This window comes from Urocampus carinirostris, chromosome 7 (assembly GCF_059441175.1).
Source record: "Urocampus carinirostris isolate Australia breed hairy pipefish chromosome 7, RoL_Ucar_1.0, whole genome shotgun sequence".
NCBI lineage: Eukaryota > Metazoa > Chordata > Actinopteri > Syngnathiformes > Syngnathidae > Urocampus > Urocampus carinirostris.
Window position 1 is genome coordinate 8,288,259 of NC_142355.1, and position 22,304 is coordinate 8,310,562.

General features: G+C 38.4%; 1 protein-coding gene across 2 annotated transcripts in view; it reads left to right on the forward strand.

The window, feature by feature from the left end:
- Positions 1-256: 256 nt before the first annotated feature.
- The window catches only part of zcchc14 (zinc finger, CCHC domain containing 14), a 36,794-nt gene continuing 14,746 nt past the window's right edge, over positions 257-22,304 (forward strand). For both annotated transcript variants that reach the window (XM_088339185.1, XM_088339186.1), the window contains exons 1-8: positions 257-889; positions 983-1,502; positions 3,600-3,827; positions 8,594-8,795; positions 14,037-14,107; positions 15,510-15,581; positions 15,865-15,932; positions 17,979-18,157. In XM_088339185.1, the coding sequence (XP_088195311.1) occupies positions 1,008-1,502; positions 3,600-3,827; positions 8,594-8,795; positions 14,037-14,107; positions 15,510-15,581; positions 15,865-15,932; positions 17,979-18,157 (1,315 nt within the window). In that variant the 5' untranslated portion in view covers positions 257-889; positions 983-1,007. The remainder of the gene's footprint in view (positions 890-982; positions 1,503-3,599; positions 3,828-8,593; positions 8,796-14,036; positions 14,108-15,509; positions 15,582-15,864; positions 15,933-17,978; positions 18,158-22,304) is intronic.

Sequence of the window (22,304 nt, forward strand, 5' to 3'; positions counted from 1 at the left end):
GAAAAAGGTTGGAGACCCCTGTTCTCAATAATACACTCTGTCCCTTAATAAATCTGGATTTGAGTTTGAATCACCACTTTACATAATATCCGCAGGTAAATTCAACACCGTTGTTTTCAGTGTATTACAATGATGTCATAGTGTTAATTGAAACGGACTCAATAAATATAAAAAAAAAAACAATCAAAGAATAAACCACTTGAATTAGAAATGCGAATGTCTTTGTGACTCACAGAATCGTGTTAAAGGCAAAGGATACAACTCATTGAATCCACATGAGAGTAATGAGACTTTTCGTTACGTGTTTTGTATTTTCCTCTTACGTACTGTTAAGTTTTGTGTACGAGAAAGCTGAGCTTTTCCGCCGAGCATTGAACCAATCAAGAAATCGCGGATGATTTCAGACACATCTGTAAGCCAATCAACGCGGGCGCTTTTGGAAGTGGGCGTTTCCCGCATACAGAGTTGGATAATGTTATAGCCAGCTGTTATTTTCTTCAATATATCTCAAGAAGACAAAGCGTGATGCAGACAACGGCAACATATATATTAATTCCTACAATGGGAGTGTGCTTTGTTTTATTTTTCTTAAAGTACATTTCTGCGCTGGTTTTTACAAGGTAACGCTTTTTTTTCCCTCTCAAGTGTTTGCTGCAAAGTTGGCGTAAAGTTAAAGCTAGACTTTCTAAAGGTTAGCTACAAGTTCGGACAAAATGGCTACTTTTGATTTGTTGTGATGAACGAGTGACTTTTGAACGAGACTAGAAAGTGGCGACGCTAGCTTGGTACGCGAGTGTTCTTTCTTTCGGCTGTCATTGGAGCTGAGGTCCGACCGGCGGAGGGGGACCAGGTGGAGGGTGTCCCAAATACCCGAGGACTTCGTATCAAGGTAATGTCCCCCCCCCTTCTCTCGAATTGTGAATAAAGTAAACTCACTAAAGAATACATTACGACCCCCTGCACCCCCATCCTTTTTTAAAAGACTTATTTACAGTGGATGTGTGGTTATGGTCCAGAGTCGGACTCATGTCCAGAGGGAAGGAGTCTACCTCTGGTTCTCCTGCCTCAACTCATCCCAGAGAGCCGAGTTTTTATGCGGCCTTTTGGACCTCTGTGTCCCCATCGAGCTTCGTTTCCTCGGCTCCTGCTTGGAGGACCTTGCCCGCAAGGACTACCATTCGCTCCGGGATGCAGAAATCAAGGCCAACAACCCCACAGATTTATCCGGACTCACCAACATCACGGATGAAGTGGTGCGGAGTAAGTTGTTGGTGTCCCTCGCCTTGCTGGGTTCGGATAACCGAGAGGCGGCTGGAGTTTTGTATCAAACGCTGATGCATATTGACACGGTGATGAACAACTACGGCCTGGCATTCAATGACGGAAGGGTCGAGGAGGAATTTCTGTTACTTTTCACCATGGCATCCAACCACCCGGCCTTCAGTTTCCACCAGAAACGGGTTCTCAGGCAGAAACTCGGTCAGATCCAAGAGGTCCTGCAGGTAATGGTCAAAAAGTGCATGTAGGGGCCACATGTCTCTTAATGGCAGTGTTTCCCAACCTTTTTTTGATGGAAGGCATACTCTTTTCATTAAAAAACTTGATGCAAAGTGTTAGTATAAAATGGTAAAAAAATGTTTATATATATATATATATATATATATATGGGCAGCTGGGTGGTTAGTGCGCAACCCCAGTTTCAGTGTTCAATTCGAGCTACCGCAGCCTCCCCGTGTGGAGTTTGCATGATCTCCCCGTGCCTGCATGGATTTCCTCCGGGCACTCCGGTTTCCTCCCACATTCCAAAGACATGCATTTCAGGTGGATTGGCCGGTCCAAATTGTCCCTAGGTGTGAATGAGCGAGCGAGTTGTCTGTCCCTGTGTGCCCTGTGATTGGCTGGCAACCAGTTCAGGGTGTCCCCTGCCCACTGCCCGATGATTGCTGGGATGGGCTCCAGCACCCCCGCGACCCTACTAAGGATAAGCGGTGCAGCTAATGAGATGAGATATATATATATATATATATATATATATATATATATATATATATATATATATATATATATATATATATATATATATATATATATGTAATCACAAAATGTGATGTAAAAATGATTTTATCTTTGTCTAGCTCAGGGGCTTCTAATGTGGTGCCAGTCGGCACCAGGGTGCACCCGAAGGATAGCTGAGGTGCATGCGGACCTTTTCTGAAAATAGCTCACCTGTCCTAGGTCATTGTGATTTTCTAGTAGAGTGATTTATTTTTGTTGGTTTTCTAAATCTAATTAACCCTAATATTAATTATGAAACTGGTAATAACAAAATAACAACATAGTAATAACATTTTAAGTTGTTATTTAGCAAAGCAAATCAAACTGGTTGCCGTTTGCCCTAATTAGTTACAAAGAGTAGCACGTGAAAAAGGTCGGAGAACCCTCCTTTAGCAAGTGCAAAAGTCCGAGTTTGTGGGCGATCGAAAACATCTTCCTTTACCTTTTGTGCTTTTTGTCTTTCCAAAGTGTTTTGTTGACATGATGGCATTTAGAAAAACTGAAATTCAAAAAGATATGTGCATACATAATGTAGGTTTGTCAAGCTGGTTTATGTATACATACAACTTAAACCACAGATTATCTATTCGCAGGTAGACACAGACAGAAAAGGGTCGCCGCGACTCTTTAGCCAACACAGAACACAATGCACAATGACAGTCCGCCAAGAAGTGAAAGTGATTACTATAAATTAAAGTCATTGTGGGCTTTGTAAAAAGTTAAATTCCATCAGATAGTTTTTACCCCAACATGGTTTACATAGATAAAAATGCTTTCTGTTCATTTAGTTTGTTTGTTAGTTTATTCAACCAATGACTTGACTTGACTTGACTAATCTTCACATAAAAATCAACGGAAATTGTCTCGTTGTCTCGGCTCAGTGAGAATTTTAAAATTTAACAACATTCAACATTTCGAATATAAAACGAAAAACAGAAATTAGAATTTACAATCATTAAAAATTCGGACTGCACTCGGGTAAAAACTGTTTGTAAACCTTTTAGTACCCCTGAATGACTTCAAGCGTCTACCGCTCCGTAACAGATGAAAATGATCATTACCAGGATGACTCTCATCCTTAAGAATATTTGAGGTACGTTTCAAAACTCTATCATTATATATAGATTCCAGGGATGGCAAACCGGTGCCCACTATCTTTTCCGCTGTGCGGATTACAGAATTGAACTTCGACAGATCTTTCTTTGTGATTCGACCAAACCAAACAATAATAGAATTTGCTAAAACACTTTCAATAATCGCACGATAAAAATTGACTAGGACTTCCTGATGAACATCGTAGGAGTTCAACTTCCTTAGGAAGAAAGTTTTTTGGCGTGCCTTCTTTAGAATTTTCTCAGAGTTCAGTGCCCAGCTTAGATCCTCTGAAATAAAAGTCCCGAGAAGTTTGAAATGTTCCACCTGCTCGACTCTTTTGCCATTGATAAGTAAAAATTCCTTCTGGTTTTTGTTTTTCGTTTAGTGTTGTAAAGTGAGAGTAGACATGTTTTGTTGCATTATTCGTATGTAAATTTCTGATATTTCAGGTGAGTTTTAAAGGAGCTGTTGTAGAAGGACAAGGAGCAGGTTCATGTGGGCACCAAGTGACTCTATCTTATACTGAGATGCATCACCAGCATACCCAGCACAGTGTGTCCTCACCTGGCCCAGCTTCTTTGTCTCCCTCTGGCAAGTTACTGCCTGATGCAAGCGCTGTTTCCATGCCTGCTTCTGTTTCTCAACTTTACCATTCTCACTGCACCTGCTGGTACAAGGTAAGACATCATACCTCTTTAATCTCATTGATATTAATGTTGATTTATTAGCTTTTTAAAAAACTCCTTTAAGAAGTTTTTAAAAACTGACTGCAATGATTGGTTTCGGAAGTCAAATTACTTGCAGATCAAATCTGTACACGAACATGTGTAAATGTAATTATTAAAGTTGTAAGTGCTTTTTGTGTTGCAATATAATTGTTACCAGCAAAAATGTTAATGTGGTCCTAAAACAATGCTGCACACGATTCTACGCACATATTTAGCAAACTGTCTGGAATGTATTCACAATTGACAACTACCATTTTACCAGGACTTTATAAAAAATATTTTTTATATAATTAAAGGATTTGAAAAACGTGGCCACGATATACTTTGCACATCTGTGTGAAATGTAAATGACTGTGGAGTCATTTATCGTGCGATATAAAACCCTAAGTGAGACACATTAAACACATATTTTGGAATGTAGTATTTGTGATATAAATTGCATAGTGTTATCAACAATCCACTCTGAGTCTCTGAGTAGGTTGCAAGTTGAGGTTATCTGTCTCTGTTATTGCACACTCATCAGATACACCAAAGAGTTGTTTCCCTTGGCATGCTTTTTTGCATTTATTTGTATCTTTTAGGACGACTTTCTGTTTTCTCCACTCTCTAACATTCATCTCTGGTACCGTGAATAAAAATAGTGTGATAAATGTCATTTCATATGTCATTTATAACACTTGTGCTCTCGTGGTTAAGATTATACACTCCCGCTGTCACAACCCGGGTTCGATTTCCGTTGCATTCAATGCTTTACGATTAAAATAAGCATTATTTTTCAATTTTGCACAAATATGGTAATATTCTACTGTAAAACCTCATGTGTAACGAGCACCCAAACTTTGAGTTCTTTATTCCGTTTTTTGTTTTTTTTGCTTTACATTGATAAATATGGTACATTCAGTGCACAGCATGCACAAGTTTTACAAATCATGGTGTTCCATATTCAGAGATCTAATAACCAAATGCTACATTTATAAAACTGTTTCGGTAACAAAACCAAAAGGAAGGAATCCTTTGAGTCAGTGAAATGGTTGCAATATGTACCCACTTGTGTATGAGACATTATGCCTTCTGTCTCTACAGTCTGATAAAGCAGACATTTTGAGGCGTAATATAAGTTGCAAAAAATATTATTAATGTTATTGAGTTTTATTATTTTTATTATTATTATTATTATTATTATTATTATTATTAGTAGTAGTAGTAGTAGTAGTAGTAGTAGTAATAGTATTGATAAAAAAGGAGGGGGGGGGGGGTAAAAAGCAGTGCTTATGGAATTTTCTGTGTATTTTGATGATATTAAGGATATTGTGCTCACATTCCAATCCATCGATCCAATCTGGTCATTTGAAAATACCAAACTCGAAAATACTTTGAATTTTCACTAACTTTTAGAAGAGGCTCTTTCGTTGTGTCCTTTTAAAGATAATATAAATCAGGATTTTGGTATTTCTTTCTTCTTAATTTTCCCACAACTCCCTATCTTTTAAAAACTAAGGGCAGCCGGCAAAATGTTCAATTATGACTAAGCAGAGAAGGGAAAGTACCCTGCTCAGAGTAGAGCATTTGTATTTAGCGTTTTGTTGCCCTTGGCTCCTGCTTACTGCAGCTCAGCACATTTCTTGCTGTTGAAATCAGCCCTCTGTGGTTTGCTTGAGTGTGTGTGTCTCAAGTGAGTCCCCGGAAAGTTAGAAATGTTGTTTCTCCCTCTTGATCTCAGAGCGTAGCTCGAGAGGAAATTATCTTGATGGTTTGTTGCTGTGTTTTCTTTGTCCAGCATCAAACTTGACATTAGCTTTAATATTGACGCCTAAAGGTATTTATTTAGCTATAAATCAGTCAACATGGACATGGGTAAAACAGGGACAACGCATGGTGACAACCTTATTGAATCAAAATAAACCAATCATGTTGTTCTAAATGTATTATTTGTGCAGGTGTGCCCATAACTTAAAGGTATATATTATTTAGCACCTACTGGTGGAAAAATAACTTTATTTATTACACTACACGCTGTCCCTTTAAGTTAACCAGTGTCTTCTGGTGTTTGTGAGAGCAAACTTTATCCCATGTCATATGGAAGAGCAGGTTGGGCTCATTAATACAAAAGATAATATATGTTTGTAGTTTTTTGGGGGAGTAATAACCAGCTATCACAGAAATACATTTTTTTCTAATAAACATTTTATTCCAATAGACATTCTACAACCCATACTATTTTAAGTGAACAATGTTGACTCGTTAAGATATTAAGGTATTTAGCAGTGATTTGAGACCTGGTGAAAACATTTGTTTGCCTGGAAAGGGATGGGCATCACCAGGCCGTACTTGCCCAAGTCACCCCACAGGAAATGGTGCCAGTATGACCCTTGTGGTTAAAGGAAACTACCAACCCACCCACCACTTGATAGCACATTGTCCATTAAGAAGCTTGTATCAAAGCTGATAAAAATATATGATTTCATATAGCTCAGGTTATATATTTTTATCATCAATTTAGAACAGTCACAACTTAAAAGTGTAGGCTCACAATGGTATTTTTACGTTTTACATATGGTATCACTACTTGGTCTTTTGCAAACAAAACTATGTCACAGCCACTCAATTCTTTGTTCAAACAATTCCTCCAAATATGAGATCAATATTTCTGTTATAGAACCAATGTTACATCATTAGATAATTCATTTTGCTAACTTTTTATTAGTTTATGCTCCTCTCAGGCATTCTTTAGCCCAGGGGTCAGGAACCTTTTTGACCCAAAGAGCCATAAACGCAAAAAATGTTTTAAAAAGAAATGGAGAGAGACACATCATATATTTTCAGACAAAATTGAAAAAAACTGCCAAACACGCTCTCTAGACAAAAGCTAATTCTTCAGCATGTTTTATTTCACTGTGTGTCATTTGATGATTTAATCAAGTGTATGAAATGATAATAATACCAAATCCTGTGTCCCAAATCAATGTAAATATGCCATTTACAATTTGTCTTCCACCTTCGGTTAAGAGTGTTGAGGCAATTTTTTTCCATGAAATTTGTCCTTAACGGTTTTAAAACAATGTGCGTGGAAAGATCTTTTGTAAAAATGTCACAAATTACTGCAAACAATAAGCATATATTCACTTTCGGTGTAGACTGCACTGAGCGAGAGAGAGAGAGAAGGAAGTGCCTTGCGCTGTGTTTGTCGTTTGCCAGCGTTTTTTATCAGTTTAAATGGTTTCTTATTGAACTTCTGCATTAAGTTGCTTCGGCTTTATATGGACCAAAATCGGGATGAAATCACTTGACTTTGGAACGCTTTGGAGATGTGCAATAGTTACATTTTATTTCGGAGCCATATGTACTCATGAAAAGAGCCATAAATTGCTCCCGAGCCACAGGTTCCCTACCCCTGCTTTAGCCTATAAGATTATGCATAATCTGGCACCATGTCCTCTTGAAAGATTGAAATCATAATGAGAACTAGGAGTCAGTCCAACTTGAGCATACTCTTTAGAAGACTGACATGTAAAGTTTTGACCTTCTACATTTGGATGACCAGTTTCGCAAATAAACCTGCAGAGATGTTGGGTTCTTTACCAGTAACTGTCTGAGAGTCTTAACAAGTAATGGACCTTAAAACTCTGGTGGTCGGGAAGGACAAAAAATAACTTGTGTGTGCTTACTCTGCTGTTAAACAAAAAAAAATTCAAATACATTCATACATTATTGTTTACATGTTTTAAATAGAAATTCCCAAATTGTTGTTTGCATGTTTTGAATTGTATTAGTCATTAGCATAAAGCATCCCGCGTATACTTTCATGTTTGGATAAAACTTCTTACTATTGTATGAAATAACAATTACCGTAAATTCCGGACTATAAGCCGCTACTTTTTCCCCTAACTTTCAACCCTGCGGCTTATTCAGTGATGCGGCCAATTTATGTAATTTTTCTTACGGCCGCCAGCGGTGCTCGAGTGTTGCTACCATTAACTGCTCTGTTACAGGCACAGTTTGGGATGAAAGCTATATTATTATTATTAAAGCTTTGAAAACTCTCTCGGTGTACCGTCTTTCTTTGTAAATATGTGTAACCCATGTATAATATGTATTTGCAACTGTATATTTTTGTAATGTATTTATTTGTATTTATTTTAGACACTTATTCTGATATGTTTTGCACGGGTGAACAAAAAGTGAGAGGCGGAACAAACACGGGGTGCCGAGTTCAAGTGGGGACCGCTAAAGGTGAGGGACAGACAAGGAAAGAAGAGGGGGTATAAAGTTAGTTAAAGAAGAAGGACTTGCGTGAGTAAATGTGTTCATCTGATATATCTTTCCCACCTTTACCTTTGGAAATATACACTTTTTTCCTTGGATTACTTTCAACGGGACCCGGACTCTGCAGGTCTGCATCAAGCCTTAAGTACCGGTATCATTTTCCGTTCATTTTCTGATCATTTGTGATTTTTGGACCGTGGACTTTAATGAAGGACATTTAGTTTCAATCGCGGGACTTGAAGTCGGGTTTGGGTTAATTCTGTGTTTGTGTTACATGTTTAAATGTGGGCGCATGCGGCTTAGAAACAGGTGCATCTTGTGTATGTACAAAATCGGTTTTCCTCTTAAAATGAGGTGGGTGAGGCTTATAATCAGGTGCGCTCTATAGTCCGGAATTTACGGTAGTGTACAAATTGGTTAATCATATACGATCTTTCTTTTATGCTCTGAAGAACCAAACGAGAGAGGCTGGCACAGCTCCTGCACTTGGAGCAGAGGTTAAAACTATGAGAGGAGCTCAAGGGGTCAGCCAGGACCCCCTTTCTCCAAAACTTGACCGTGTACCTTCTCCACATTTCCCTTCTCCTACAACTGCTGGGCAGGGCCACGATTCTGCAACGACACCTCCTAGTCACCAGGGAAAAGGTGGAACAGGTAAACCCTTTTAGATATTTAAAATGTCTCACCATACTCCTTGTTTTAATATGATTGACACCCTGGCACCTCATTACGTGTTGTGTCCTATTCTATAAATAGATTTTTTTAACTGTTAACTTGGCCGTATGATCAGTTACTGAAACTCCAAACAGTGCAATTGAGTATGAAATGTGGGAAATGTGTCATGCTGTACACCCAACCAAACCCCGTTGGCAGGATCCAACATGCCAGTCTCACTGAACATAACTAAACTTAAAGAATGCAGCCTCAGGCATTGCAATCTTACATGTCACCCAGAGATTAATTTCACTCATGATTGCACCGTCAGGTTGGATAGCAGGACAAAATCTCAACTCTCGACTTTTCTTGACTAACAAATGTCATACTGAGGTATAGTTTTTCTGTGCATGTTGGTCAAACATGGTCATTTAAAATAGGGAGCAAATGTTGTAACTCAAGTACCGTATTTTCCGCACTATAAGGCGCACATAAAATCAGATTTTTTTTAAAAAAAAAGCTGACTATACGCCTTATAATCCGGTGCGCCTTATATATGGATCAATATTGAATTGCAAGGTCTCGCAACTAAGAGAAGCAGCCACCGACTCCATTGTTCGCGTAGAAGAATTGCGCTGTGCATACTGGGAAATATTAAACAACGATTTTCTTTTATTTGTGCGTTTGTATAAAGACCCTGAAATGGCTCCTATTAAGAGACACGATTACAACACAGAGTTTAAACTCAAGGCGATCAGTCACACAGTAGAACACGGAAATAGAGCAGCAGCAAGAGAGTTTAACATGAATGAATCGATGTTGCGGAAGTGGAAGAAGCATAAGAATGAGCTGTTTACGTTTTACATTTTACAGTTATTATGTTTTTGCTTTATTGTTATTGTTTTTGCACTTGTTATTGTTTTTGCACATACGAGTGTCACTATGGCGGCGCCCTCTGTTGGCTGCGGCTGCATCGGCTCGCTACAACGGGTCAGGTGCAATCGACATTTCGTTCTGTGTACATTGTTACACAGAATGACAATACAAGGAAATTATTATTATTATTATTATTATATTGTGATTGCACTAACGTTTAATTTACCATAACAGTATCAGACAATTTTTCTGCGTGACTAAATGGAGGGAAAGTAAAATGTTATGCCTTGCTGTTGTTCAAATATGTACGAAAATGCTTTACCTCAGAGAAAATAATAAAACAGCTGTTTATTCATTTTGGGAGTGAATGGAGTTGTGGAAAGCTTGTTTGTTATCTATTAATAAAGTTTGACTGACCTATCTGACTGTTTTGTTGACATTCCCTTTAGCGCGGCACCATCTAATGGTTGCATAACAAAACTACATCCTCTACTGTAGCCAAGTCAAGTCAAGTCCCATTTATTTATGACGCCCTTAATCAAAAAATGTCTCAAAGGACTGCACAGGATTACAATTACAAAATTGCACAATTACCTGATCTTAAACCAGCATGCACTTATAATGTGGTGCGCCTTATGTATGGAAAATGTTTTAAAATATATCATTCATTGAAGGTGCGCCTTATAACACGGTGCGCCTTAGAGTGCGGAACATACGGTATAATATTTAGTGTAACAATCACTAAGCTAACTTGAGCTGACAAGATCAGAATTTGTCCTTAATGTTTAGTGTCAAACTGGAAAGCTTCTTGGATTCTGTCCTACCAACTTATGAGGACAAACCACAAGCTATTTCTCAAGTCATACACACCTAATATGTAGAAATAAACTGTACAGGTACAAGAAAAAAAACATTGAACTTATTTCAAAAGAGACTTGGTACTGTGTTGTGGCTGATATGCTGTTACCTGCGAAGAGTGCCTTTAACTTTTGCAGAGTAGAAAAAAATAAAATTATCTAATAAAACAAACAGTTTAATAGCAATAATATGTATATTTATGGATACCGGAGCCATAGTGCACAGGTGTCAAACAGGCGACCCGTGGGCCAGATCAGGCCCGCTAGGGGATTGAATCCGGCCCACAAGACAACAGTCAGAGAAGCACAAGAGAAAAACAAACGGCAGGTTGAAATATGTCAACTTGTAGTTGCCAAAGCCTCAAGTTGCCCCCTCCCACACCTTTTCTCCCACTCTCTGTCTCTCTCTCTCTCCCTCTCTCTCTCTCCCACACCTTTTCGCCCACACTCTGTCTCTGTCTCTTTCACTCTCTGTGTTTCTCTTTTTCTCTTCCTTTGTTGCTGTTTGTCTCTTTCTTTTTCTGTGTCTTTTTCACTTATTTTGCTCTAACTTCATTTTTTCCTTTTCTCTCTTCCTACCCTTCGCGCTCTCTTTTCTCTTCTTCTGTCTTTCTATTTTTCTTTGGATTTCTTTCTTCCTCTCCCTTTCTTTCCCCCTCTCTCACGACTTCTCTTTTTATCTCTTTTGTTTCTCACGCTCTCTCCCTCTCTCTCTTTCTTTGTCCTGCCCTCTCTCTTATTTTCCCTCCCTCTTTATCTTATTTCTCTATCTGTCTTTTTCTTTCTCTTTAATCTACAAGTCCGGCCCCCGACAGAATGTTTGTTCTATCGTGTGGCCCCCGAGTTAAAATGAGTTTGACATCCCTGCCATAGTGGGAGGTGGCTAGAGTCCAGAACACACTCACATTCTTCATTGTTACTATAATATGTATTTTATACAAATGAATGTCATTGATAGATTATCGCTTTTTTTACCTCCAAACGTTTAAATACCAGCACTTTAGCTCGGTGACCAACAAATTACGTCCTATAATGCCCCTATCAAGCATGTTTAGCTTTTTTCCTCCTCCAACACACCTGATAAAAACCATCAGAATAATGTTCATGCTTCATCGAAGCTTGCCGATCACCAATGTGAAAAAACTGTTTGGGAGGAGAAAACTGCTATAGAGCAGATTTAGTTGGTTGTGTTTGTCTGCCTCTAAGGACACGGTGGCTTAGGTGGATTTATGTTAAAAGACATTAGACTTTCTAGACTTGTTGACTATGTCCGGCTCCCTGCTTTTTCTGAAACACAATACCTGACTATCTCACGTTACCTCATGGACACGTTGCATAGCTGTCATCAACATAAAACTCACAGCATGGACATTGACACATGCAGTGAATTTGGAGGCACAAGATATGATTACAAATAAAGGATGTGTAAATCTGTTTAAATGCCAAACCCTACCATTTCTGTACAGGAGTGCAGGGGCATGTTTTCCACTCACATGTTTTATATTTGTTTGCCTGTTTTTTTTTTTAACAAGCAATCACCAAAATAATATATATAAAAGTATTAGGAAAACATCTAAATGGTATATCATTGCAAATGTCAATTCATTTCTATTCTTTTAGCCTTTAATCACAAAAAGTCTAAAAAAGGCTGCACGGATTACCATTACACCATGTAATATCAACTCCTCTTACAACCACAGCTAATCTTTAGTTACACATACCTACATACAATATGTACTGTACACAGTGATATTTCGTAGCAAGAGTGTATGTGCTGCCTTTTTCCTTGTTTTATATGATTGGCATGTCACAAGCCAAAAACGGAGACAGGACCCAATAGCGTTCGTTTTACTCAGTTTTATTGAGAAAGAGAGCAGTGCTTTGCTTCCACGATCCGATGATCGTCGGTCACGGGTAGCTGATGGCAGGAACGCGGAAGTGGCACTTCCGTGTCGAGTTAGGGTACTCGTAGGCAGCGGGAAAAAAGGTCGATGGCCAGGACGGAGGAGCAAGGGCAGTAACGAGTCCAGAAACAGGTCGGCAACAGGTATCAGGCAGGAGAAAACAGGGCAGGAGAATGTTGGATAGTACAAAGCTTGCCTAGCTGAAAGCATAGGTTCGCAGACGGTCTGACAGCTTTCTCTTGGAAAACGGTGGTTTAAAAAGAGTCAGGGAGCCAATCAGTGACTAGGACTGTTGGCGCCAACGGGGCAGTTGCAGGTGCCCCGAATCAGCAATCATGACATGGCAAGCACCATGTTTGGTCCTACACAGTTCTTTACCATGTAAACACAGCCTTTGTCACATTTTTAATCAATGATACACACTGCATAGTACACGTCAAAGAACTTTCATTTTCTGACACACACTTTCTCTTACATGTGTCCTTTGTTCATATCCTCTTTCCAAAGCTGCTTGTCCCTGCATGCCCAAAACGGGTTTCACATTGCCTGGTGGAGTCTCAAGTGACTCCTTTCATATGTAGATCGTATTTTACAATCACACTCCAAGCTATTAAAATAAACCCGCTTGTTCAAATCACGTTCACCTTGTATGCATTCATATGAAACAAATCTGATGAAGCATATTCACCTCAGGCATGAACAACTTAACTGATGGAAAGGCAAAATGTTATTGTTGCTCATTAAGGAAAGCGACAGATTGGATTGAGTTGCTGCAAAGTAATGTAAATACCTTCAGAATGTTCAAGGATAATCGATAAAAACATACACAGAGATGCTGTTACACAGGGGCTGTTCAAGCTTAAACTAGGGACCTAAGCACATTATTTTTTTGCTATGTACTTTTCCTCGATGAGTTTATTAGATCAGGGGAGGTTGTGATATTGGTCTGTGCAGCCATTTGAGACTCTTTGTGATTAAGGGCTATGCAAATAAATGTGACTTGACGTTTTCAGGTGTTTGTTCTGTGGGTTTTGATAATAATGTTTCAACAGTAAATGTACATCATTTAATGAGCGTCCATAGACAGGATTCCATATAACCGTACCGCTAAAACGGGGTCTGTTGGTGTAACACTATGACTGTAAACTGTAGTTGAGGCTATTTTGATTTGAACCGCTTTGGCTTCATTTATGTTGTTTGAAAACTCCCACCATTGTTTTATCTCCAAGTCAGATGTACTCATGAAAAGAGCAATACCTGGCGCACGAGCCATATGTTCCCGACCCTTGCTCTATAAGTAGCTTACCGCACAATGGCAAAAAATATAATTCATAAGTATAAACCTAAATTCAGTTATATCGGGGTATTATGATGAGTCCATGTTGAAGACTCATTGAACTATTTCTAAAATGTGAAAAAAGCAATCTCGTTTCTGAGGAGGAACAAGTAAACAAACAGCATAACAGTTTTTGATGGCATTTCTACAATGAAAGATTCCTTTGGGATGATTAACCAGGATGTTATTATTGTATATTTTCTTGATTGGAAAGAACACCTTAGTTGGCCGGACCTATTTAATGAATTATTTTTAACTCTTTTTCTAGTTTCAATTGAGAGGGTCGCATTACGAGGAGTGACACTCAAGTTTGAAGACAAAAGTGATTACATGTTTGAGGTGGGTTAACGCAAAATTGTTACACTATATATAATTGTTTGTGAGTAGAAACTTTGTAATGCATTGGTAAAACAGGAACTGAACAGTACTGATCATTTGTTTTCCAATATTGGGGAAAAGCACTAAGAAAATAGTTTGCAAATGATTGATACACAATCCTTCAAAATTGAAAATTATTAGTTCAGTCTTAGTTCATTCAGTCTTGGGCAGCACGGCGGCGCAATGGTTAGCGCGTGTGCGGCACAGTTCTGAGGTCATGAGATCGAACCTCCTGTGTGGAGTTTGCATGTTCTCCCCGTGTTTGCGTGAGTTTCCTCCAGGCTCTTCGGTTTCCTCCCACATTCCAAAAACATGCATGTCAGGTTAATTGGCCGGTTCAAATTGTCCCTTGGTGTGAATGAGCGAGTGAATGGTTGTCTGTCTCTGCCCTGCGACTGGCTAACAACCAGTTCAGGGTGTCCCCTGTCCACTGCCCGGAGATATCTGAGATGGGCTCCAGCACCCCCTCGACCCTACTGTGGATAAGCGGTGCAGATAATGGATGGATGAATGGATAGTTCAGTCTTTAATAACTTGATGTATTTCTCATACATCTACTAACCAACATATATGTAACTGTATGTCCTCAGCTAACAGCCTATGCTTTCAGAAGTAAAGCCCTGATCGATCATTAGCTAAAGCCTGAGCAAAAGTGATGTCATCATTCCTTAACACGACTCTCAAAATGACAACCTCCAGACATGGATAATCATAGGTGGATTTTGTTTCGTAAAGCATAATCAAACAAACCCCAAATGGCATGTTTAGACTAGTAGAGGCCCATTTATTTCCATATTCCTAGAACATCCTTTGGGTTCAGGTCTACTTTAAGCTGATGCTTTTGCATGTTATGTCCAACCAATTACTTCTTGTTTACAAGGTTGGGTAGGGTTACTTTAACTTGTTTACTTTCAATTACTTTTGGATTACTCCAATACCAAATATTCTAATAAATAACAAAAGAAACTAAATATGAATAAAATGACTAAATTTTGTGCAGGCTTGGGGAGTAACGGAATACATGGAACGGCAAAAATGATGTTGGCAAGCTGTTTGGATTTATTTTCATTTTGTTTCTGTCGCATTTTATGTTACTTTTGCCGGAGATCAAAGCCAGGAGAGAAAGCTTACCACGTGTTGTGAGTCATTATTGTATTCATATTTAGTTTATTTTGTCTTTCATTAGCATAATTGGTATTGGAGTAATCCAAAAGTAATTGAAAGTAATCCAGTTAAAGTAACCCTAACCAACCCTGCTTGTTTAGAAAATGAATGCTGGTATACAGTGTTTAGCACACAAGTTTAATGTTGTGCTTAGTGTTTATTTAAATAAAAAATATTGTTTTTATCATGAACCCTTTAGGCCACCTGGTCTGATGGATTTGTTTCAACAGTAGTTAGAAGTAAGCAGGAGGTGACTGAGCTACTTTCACAGGTGAGGATCACCCCACTTAACAAATATGTGTGTGTGTTTGTATGTGACATTCTGGGATGTTGAGTAGGGAGATAGGAGTGGGTTTCCTTATTTTACCTAGAATGTGTTTATTCTGCATTTATACTTGGATTTGTCTCAAAAATGTTCCACAATTCCACTCTGTCTCAACTTGTTCCTCCATTCAGCTCATTGTAAATACGTTTGTTTGAATGTGGAATGTTTGTATTGATCCTAAACTTCAGATGTTATACTCATTTTATTTGTTTCATTTAAATACTCTCAGTTGTCACAGGTATTCCCTGATGAGCGAATGGAAAAGCTTTTGTCTCAGAGGACTGAATCAGATGCCAGGTTTGTTTCATGACTCTCTTGAGATTGGATATTGAATTATTCACTGTTGAACGTCAACACTTCGGCACTAATACAATGATTATCAAGCAGCCACTCATAGCCTGGCTCGATAAAGGTAATTTGACTGCCCGTTAGTAGCTGCAGTCATTTCTTATCTGTTATATTTGCTGAATCACATAATTTTTTATGTGTACAAACATCTGTTGTGCAAAAAAACCCAAGATATGTACTGTTGAGACTTTTTCCCCTCAAACCATAACTGAAAACTGTCTCTAATTTTTCTTTGGGCCAAATTGCAAAAACGAGGCTTCTACTAAAGACTGTGTCTTGAGTGGAGCGAACACCATAATCAGACCTGTGCGCAGCCATTGTTGTTTGATTAAGAGGCACTTTCTTAACTTGTCCGCCCCGTGATTTCTGCAATTACACTTAAAGCCTGTCATTGGGGTCATGCACTATAAAAACAATTGGGTTGAAAACTACCCTATCTGGTTCTGGACGGATCCACCTCTCGGGTTATTTTGACCCAGCATCCTCGGTTCGTTTGTGCCGTTTTGTTAGAAATAAAACCAAAGAAAATGTTTTTTTTCCTGGAAATTGGGTTGGAGTTTTTTCTACAAACCAACGCCCAAAATGAGTCGATTTAAATAAAATATATATATATAAAATAAAAACTCATCATTTTTAAACGCCAAAGAATTGGTTCATTTGTTTTAAACAAGGCCAAAATATAGGTCATTTTGTTTTAAACTCTCAAAAATATAATCATTTGACTCTCAGTCCTAAAATATTAAGATCATATTTAACAAAATAGGTGTGTGATTACTTAAAAAACATTGTGTTTAAAACTGTACAAATATTGTTTTGGGAACATAAATAAGAAGTAAGTCAACTACAACCAAAATACACCATGAGACTGATTGATATTGTGCGAGAAAAACAAACGAAAATATAGTCATTTTCTTTTTGAATGCAGAAAAGCATGAGAAGGGAAACCACTCTTTAGTCTATTTGATAATGAATTGGACTTTGCGATTATTTCTTCCTTTCAGGACGACCGTTTTGTCTATTCTCTAACATTTGTTTTTGGCATAAAACATAGTGTGATAATGAAATATAATTGAATACCTTTTTGCATGTCAGCTGTATCACTGGTGATCTAGTAGCAAAGTGTCAGTGCTCTCTCTACTGCAACCCAAGTTCAATTCCTGTTGCACTTAGTGTTTATCAAATTTGGTCAGTGATGAGTTTTGATCTATAAATCATTGCACAAATATGGTAATGCACACAGATTTATGTTGTATGCATTTCCAATCTTATCCACCGTATTTTGCTATCTATAAGGTGCTCCAGGTTATGGGGCACACTTTTAAATCTCTAGCCACGAGGTTTTAAGGTGTGCCTTATCAGCCGGGAAATAGGATAACCCTTTAAATAAGGGTGCAGATAAAACAACCCAGTAAGTTAGATCAAAACAACCCAACTAGTGAATTTGTCCGTTTTCGAGTCAGTGTTTTACAACAGGGTAGCATGGCAGCTGGATGGTTAGCGCGCAGCCCCAGAGTGTGGAGTTCCAGGGATCAATTTCAGCTACCACAGCCTGCCCCTGCAGAGTTTGCATGTTCTCTCTGTGCTTGTGTGGGTTTCCCTCAAGAACTCCAGTTTCCTCCCACATTCCAAAACATGCATGGAAGGTTAATTGTTGACTCCAAATTGTCCGTAGGCATTAGCACGTATGTTGTCGGTCTCTGTGTGGCCTGCGACAGGCTTTGTTCGAAGATATCTGCAATGGGCTCCAGCAGCCCTGCGACCCTAGTTCGGATAAGTGGCGCAGAAAATGGATGGAAGTTTCACAACGTCTGTATATTTAAGCTGATCTGAGCAAAGGCAATGTGGTTAGCAGCCAATTGCAGGGCACCAATGGAAAAACATTGACGAATCATTCAACAACCAAATTTCGGTTTTTTAATTAACCAAACCTGTGTTTTTTCTAAACAAACCTGTTTGGTCTTCATGTAAGTGTCTTCTTTCTGTGATTGCACTCAGACGTCTGACTTTGCTGCCTAGCCATGTCCTCCAGCACCAGAGTGTCCAAAACTTCTTCACCTCCACCAGGCCTCTCTCGCCCAACTGCCTGTCGCCTCTCTGCTCCCCCCACCCAAGCGTGCCTTCCACCCTTCCTACAACTCCTGTCATTCCAAACTGCCCATTCACCTCCAACCATAGTGAGTATTTTCTTTCTTACTTTTCCAGATTCCCCTTTTTGTCACAATTAGAGTCACGTAAGTCTTTAAAAGGGATGCAAAAAATTATGTTTTGGGGTGGTTGTAGCTCAGGAAGTAAAGCACACGTCTTGGGATCAAGAGGTCGCAGATTTGATTCCCGGCTCCTCTGAGTTATATGTTGAAGTGTCCTTGGGCAATACACTGAATCCCTAATGCCCCTGATGAGCAGGTAGTTGCCTTGCATGGCTGACGCTGCTATGGGTTAGTTAGTGTGTGTGAAATAAAAAGGGAAAGTGTGAAGCACATTGTAAAGCGCTTTGGGAGGCCTTCATTGACTTGAAAACCGCTATGAAAATGCAGATTTACATGTTCTGTGTTCTGTTTGGCTGAACAGTTGCCCTGCCCTTTTTACCTGTGTGTCTATGGTGTTGTAGTCTGAGTTCTGCATGTACAGTACATTAAAAAGCTTGACAAACATAAATAACATAAGCACAAATCTTTTTTTGATTTCAAGTTTCTCTAAAAGCCATCATGTCAACAATATGCCCTGGACTGACTAAAGCACCAAAAGGCAGGGGAAAATGCTTTCTATCACCAACAAAGTTTGACTTCTGAACCTGCAAAACTTGCTCTGGAACCACTTGCACCTCTTTGGTGCTCCTTAGTTGTTCCCTGGCGCTTTTTCAAAAATGTTTGCTAATGGAAAAATATATGGTTTCTGTAGGACAAACAGGACACATTCTTAACGTTTTCCAATGAATGTAAATAAAGTATGTCAGTTTTCCCGCAGATCCTTGAAGTTTTAAAAGGCATTGAATTCATTATTCTAAAAAATGGTGCCTTAATTGAAATTAAAATGTCTTAAATCCAGTTTTCGAAGTCTTAAGAATTTGAACACATGAAGATTTGCATTTGTTTGAACAAAAAAGATTTAGTAACATTTATCTATTGTCTTTTTAAATATTTTGCCAATTTACTCTGGTAGCATCATGGCGTGCCCACAATAACGGAACTATCAAGACGCCGATGTAGTTTAAGTTGGGCTTTTCAGAGCACACACATGTCATAGGTCTACCCACAATACACATAGTTATTTTGAACAGAGACGTTTACTTTGGACCATGGCAAAGCAAACATTTAATAAGAATTGGCTGTTAGATGAACGTTTTTCGCCATGGCTAAAAGCTGTGCCAGGTCATTTGTACGAGGCACGATGTAGTGTGTGCAAGAAATATATGTGTTTTTCTGTTTCAATTATTATTTTTTTTTGTCGACTCGGTCTTAAATTTCAATAGGCATTAATAAAGTCGCACCTATGTGACACCCTATTATGTGTTTCCTTCCTCACAAGGCTTATATAAGGCTCACAAAGATGTGTGTGTGTGTGTGTGTATGTATTTATTTATATATATATATATATATATATATATATATATATATATATATATATATATATATATATATATATATATATATATATATATATATATAGCTAAAAATATGACTCAAGTAAAAGTACTGTTACAGTGAAGAAAATAGGTATTTGAACACCCTTCTATTTTGCTATTTCTCCCACTTAGAAATCATCAAGGGGTCTGAAATTTTCATCGTAGGTGCAATGTCCACTGTGAGAGAGATAAGCTACAAAGAAAATCCAGAAATCACAATGCTTTATTTTTTTACGATTTATTTGTGTGACATAGCTGCAAATAAGTATTTGAACACCTGAGAAAATGAATGGTAATATTTGGTACGGTAGCCTTTGTTTACTATTACAGAGGCCAAACATTATTATTTTTTCACCAGGTTTGCACACACTGTAGGAGGGATGTTGGCCCACTCCTCCACACAGATCTTCTCTAGATCAGTCCATCCAATTAACAAAATACATTTAATTCAAAAGTAGATTCAAATAATCACCGTAAATTCCGTAAATGTGCTTTAAAAAAAGCAAGCAGAACAACAAGCTAGCCCATGAACTCAAACAAAGGAGACATTGCATATTGTATCTGGTGTTTCGCACCCTTTTTAAGGGAAACATGCTTTTGATGTGATGCTAGGAGTGCTCCTCCTCTTCTGTGTTTTCATAGTCTTCCGTAAACAATTTCCCCTTCGCTGAAATTACATGAAATTACATGACGAGGCTACAACGTTTGATTGGTTGAAAACGGTAGCGCCTGCGTCAAAATAAATGAGCCTTAGCGAAGACAGACAGAGTCGTACTTACGTGGAGGAGATTTATTAAGTAACGAAGTAACGACTTTAATGTTGCCTAATGTAGCGGAGTAAAAGTATTTTTTCTTTGAAAATTAACTCAAGCAAAAGTAAAAGGTACAGAATTCATTTCTAAAATAAAACATTTATAAAGTTTATGTATTTTATTTGCTAAACAAATTATTGAGTCCACAAATTGGGTCTTTTCTTTAGTTTCAATGTATGATAGAGTATTTATTAAATAAATACATAAATAAATAAGGGTTTCTATTTTGCGGGTTTTGACAACCGCGCGACCTTTTTGGAACACAACTCCACGATAATTGAGGACGACTGTCACTACTGAATTGTAGCTATTCTGACAGTTGAGAGGAGATTGAATATTTCCTGCCTGTTTGTGCAAAGTTGATGGCATGGAGTTATGAATGTAAAATGAAAAGGATAAGGTCATGTGTGTTGATAGCATTGAGTAGGGGATGTGGATACTGCACAGAGAATTTTCGTTATGCATTTTAAGGCGTTAGAGCCAGAGGACTGTGTCTATTTTGGTCTGGTGTGGGAATTCATTGTGGTATGTTTGTGTTGAGAAGCTGAGTGTGGTGACCTCATGTGTGTCTGTGTGTGAGTGCTTGATTCTACGAATGTGACTTCATTTCAGTGTATTTTTAACCACCGGTACAGTGAGCGTGTGTTTTTGTGTGTGTGTGTAAAGAGTCAGTGACAGTAATCAAAGTTTTATCATTTTAACCTTGGCTTTTAGTCCAGTCAGAAAATGAATTATAAAAAAAAACAAATGAAATAAGGGTGGCAAGGCGGTTACCGCGCAGCCCCACAGTGCTGGGGTCCAGGGTTCAATTCCAGCCACTGGCTAATCGGTGGGTCTAAATTGTCCCTAGGTGTGAATGATCGAGTGAGATGTATGTCTCTCTGTGCCCTGCACTGGCTGGCATCCAGTTGAGCATGTCCCCAGGCCAAGGATGGCCGAGATGGGCTCCAGATTAGTGAGGATAAGTGATGCATAAGATTGAAGGATAAATCAAAATCATTTTTCAGAGTAAAATGTTCGTGTAATTTTGTATTTTACAAAATCTAATGAGTAAAAAAAAATGCATGTAATATTTAAAATGAGCAAAATCATCATTTCATGTACTTTTTCCTCATTTTAACATTCCTGTCAACCCCAGCCAATTGCTCCCCTAAAAATGATTACAATTCGCCTTATTAAGCGATAATAAACCTTACAAACACAATGTGACATCTACTCACTGCAAGACGCAGCATGAAGGACAAAAACAAAGATAACGTGTGTAAACAAGTTTATTTTATTAACCAAATAAATGCTTGACCGAGGATAAAATATGCTTTTACTGTGTACTGCGACAACATTAGCATTCCACGATGACGTTGTCGTCTACTACCAGTGAATGAGACGATCCAGATCACAGATTAGCGAGTTTCCTCCTAGGTTGCTTGAAGATATTTAGTGTTCTCGGCAGGCTGAGCTATATTGCCTCAGAAGTTTATTTCAGTTTACTTAAGTTGAACTCACAAATTTCAAATTTCATACATTTGTAAAATACACCAACATTTCGTAAAGACTGGTCCGAATCCATGAAGAATGCACTGCATCCATTCATACCGTCAATATTTGCTATTTATTCGTGCAAGCAGTTGTTTCCGTAATAGAATCCTTTATCAATATTCCAATGCAAACGGGCCAATAAAGTTCAACAGCTGCAGGCTGCTATGCAACTTTCAATTGGCTTTTGATTTAGTCCATAGGCCAAAATATACATTGTGGATTAACATCACAAAAACATGTTAGAATAATTTCAGTCTGGAAAAGAAACATGAAATGATTAGAACACGAACACGATTAGAACTTACTTAATGATAAGGATGACATCTTTCAATCATTCGATTTATATCCATA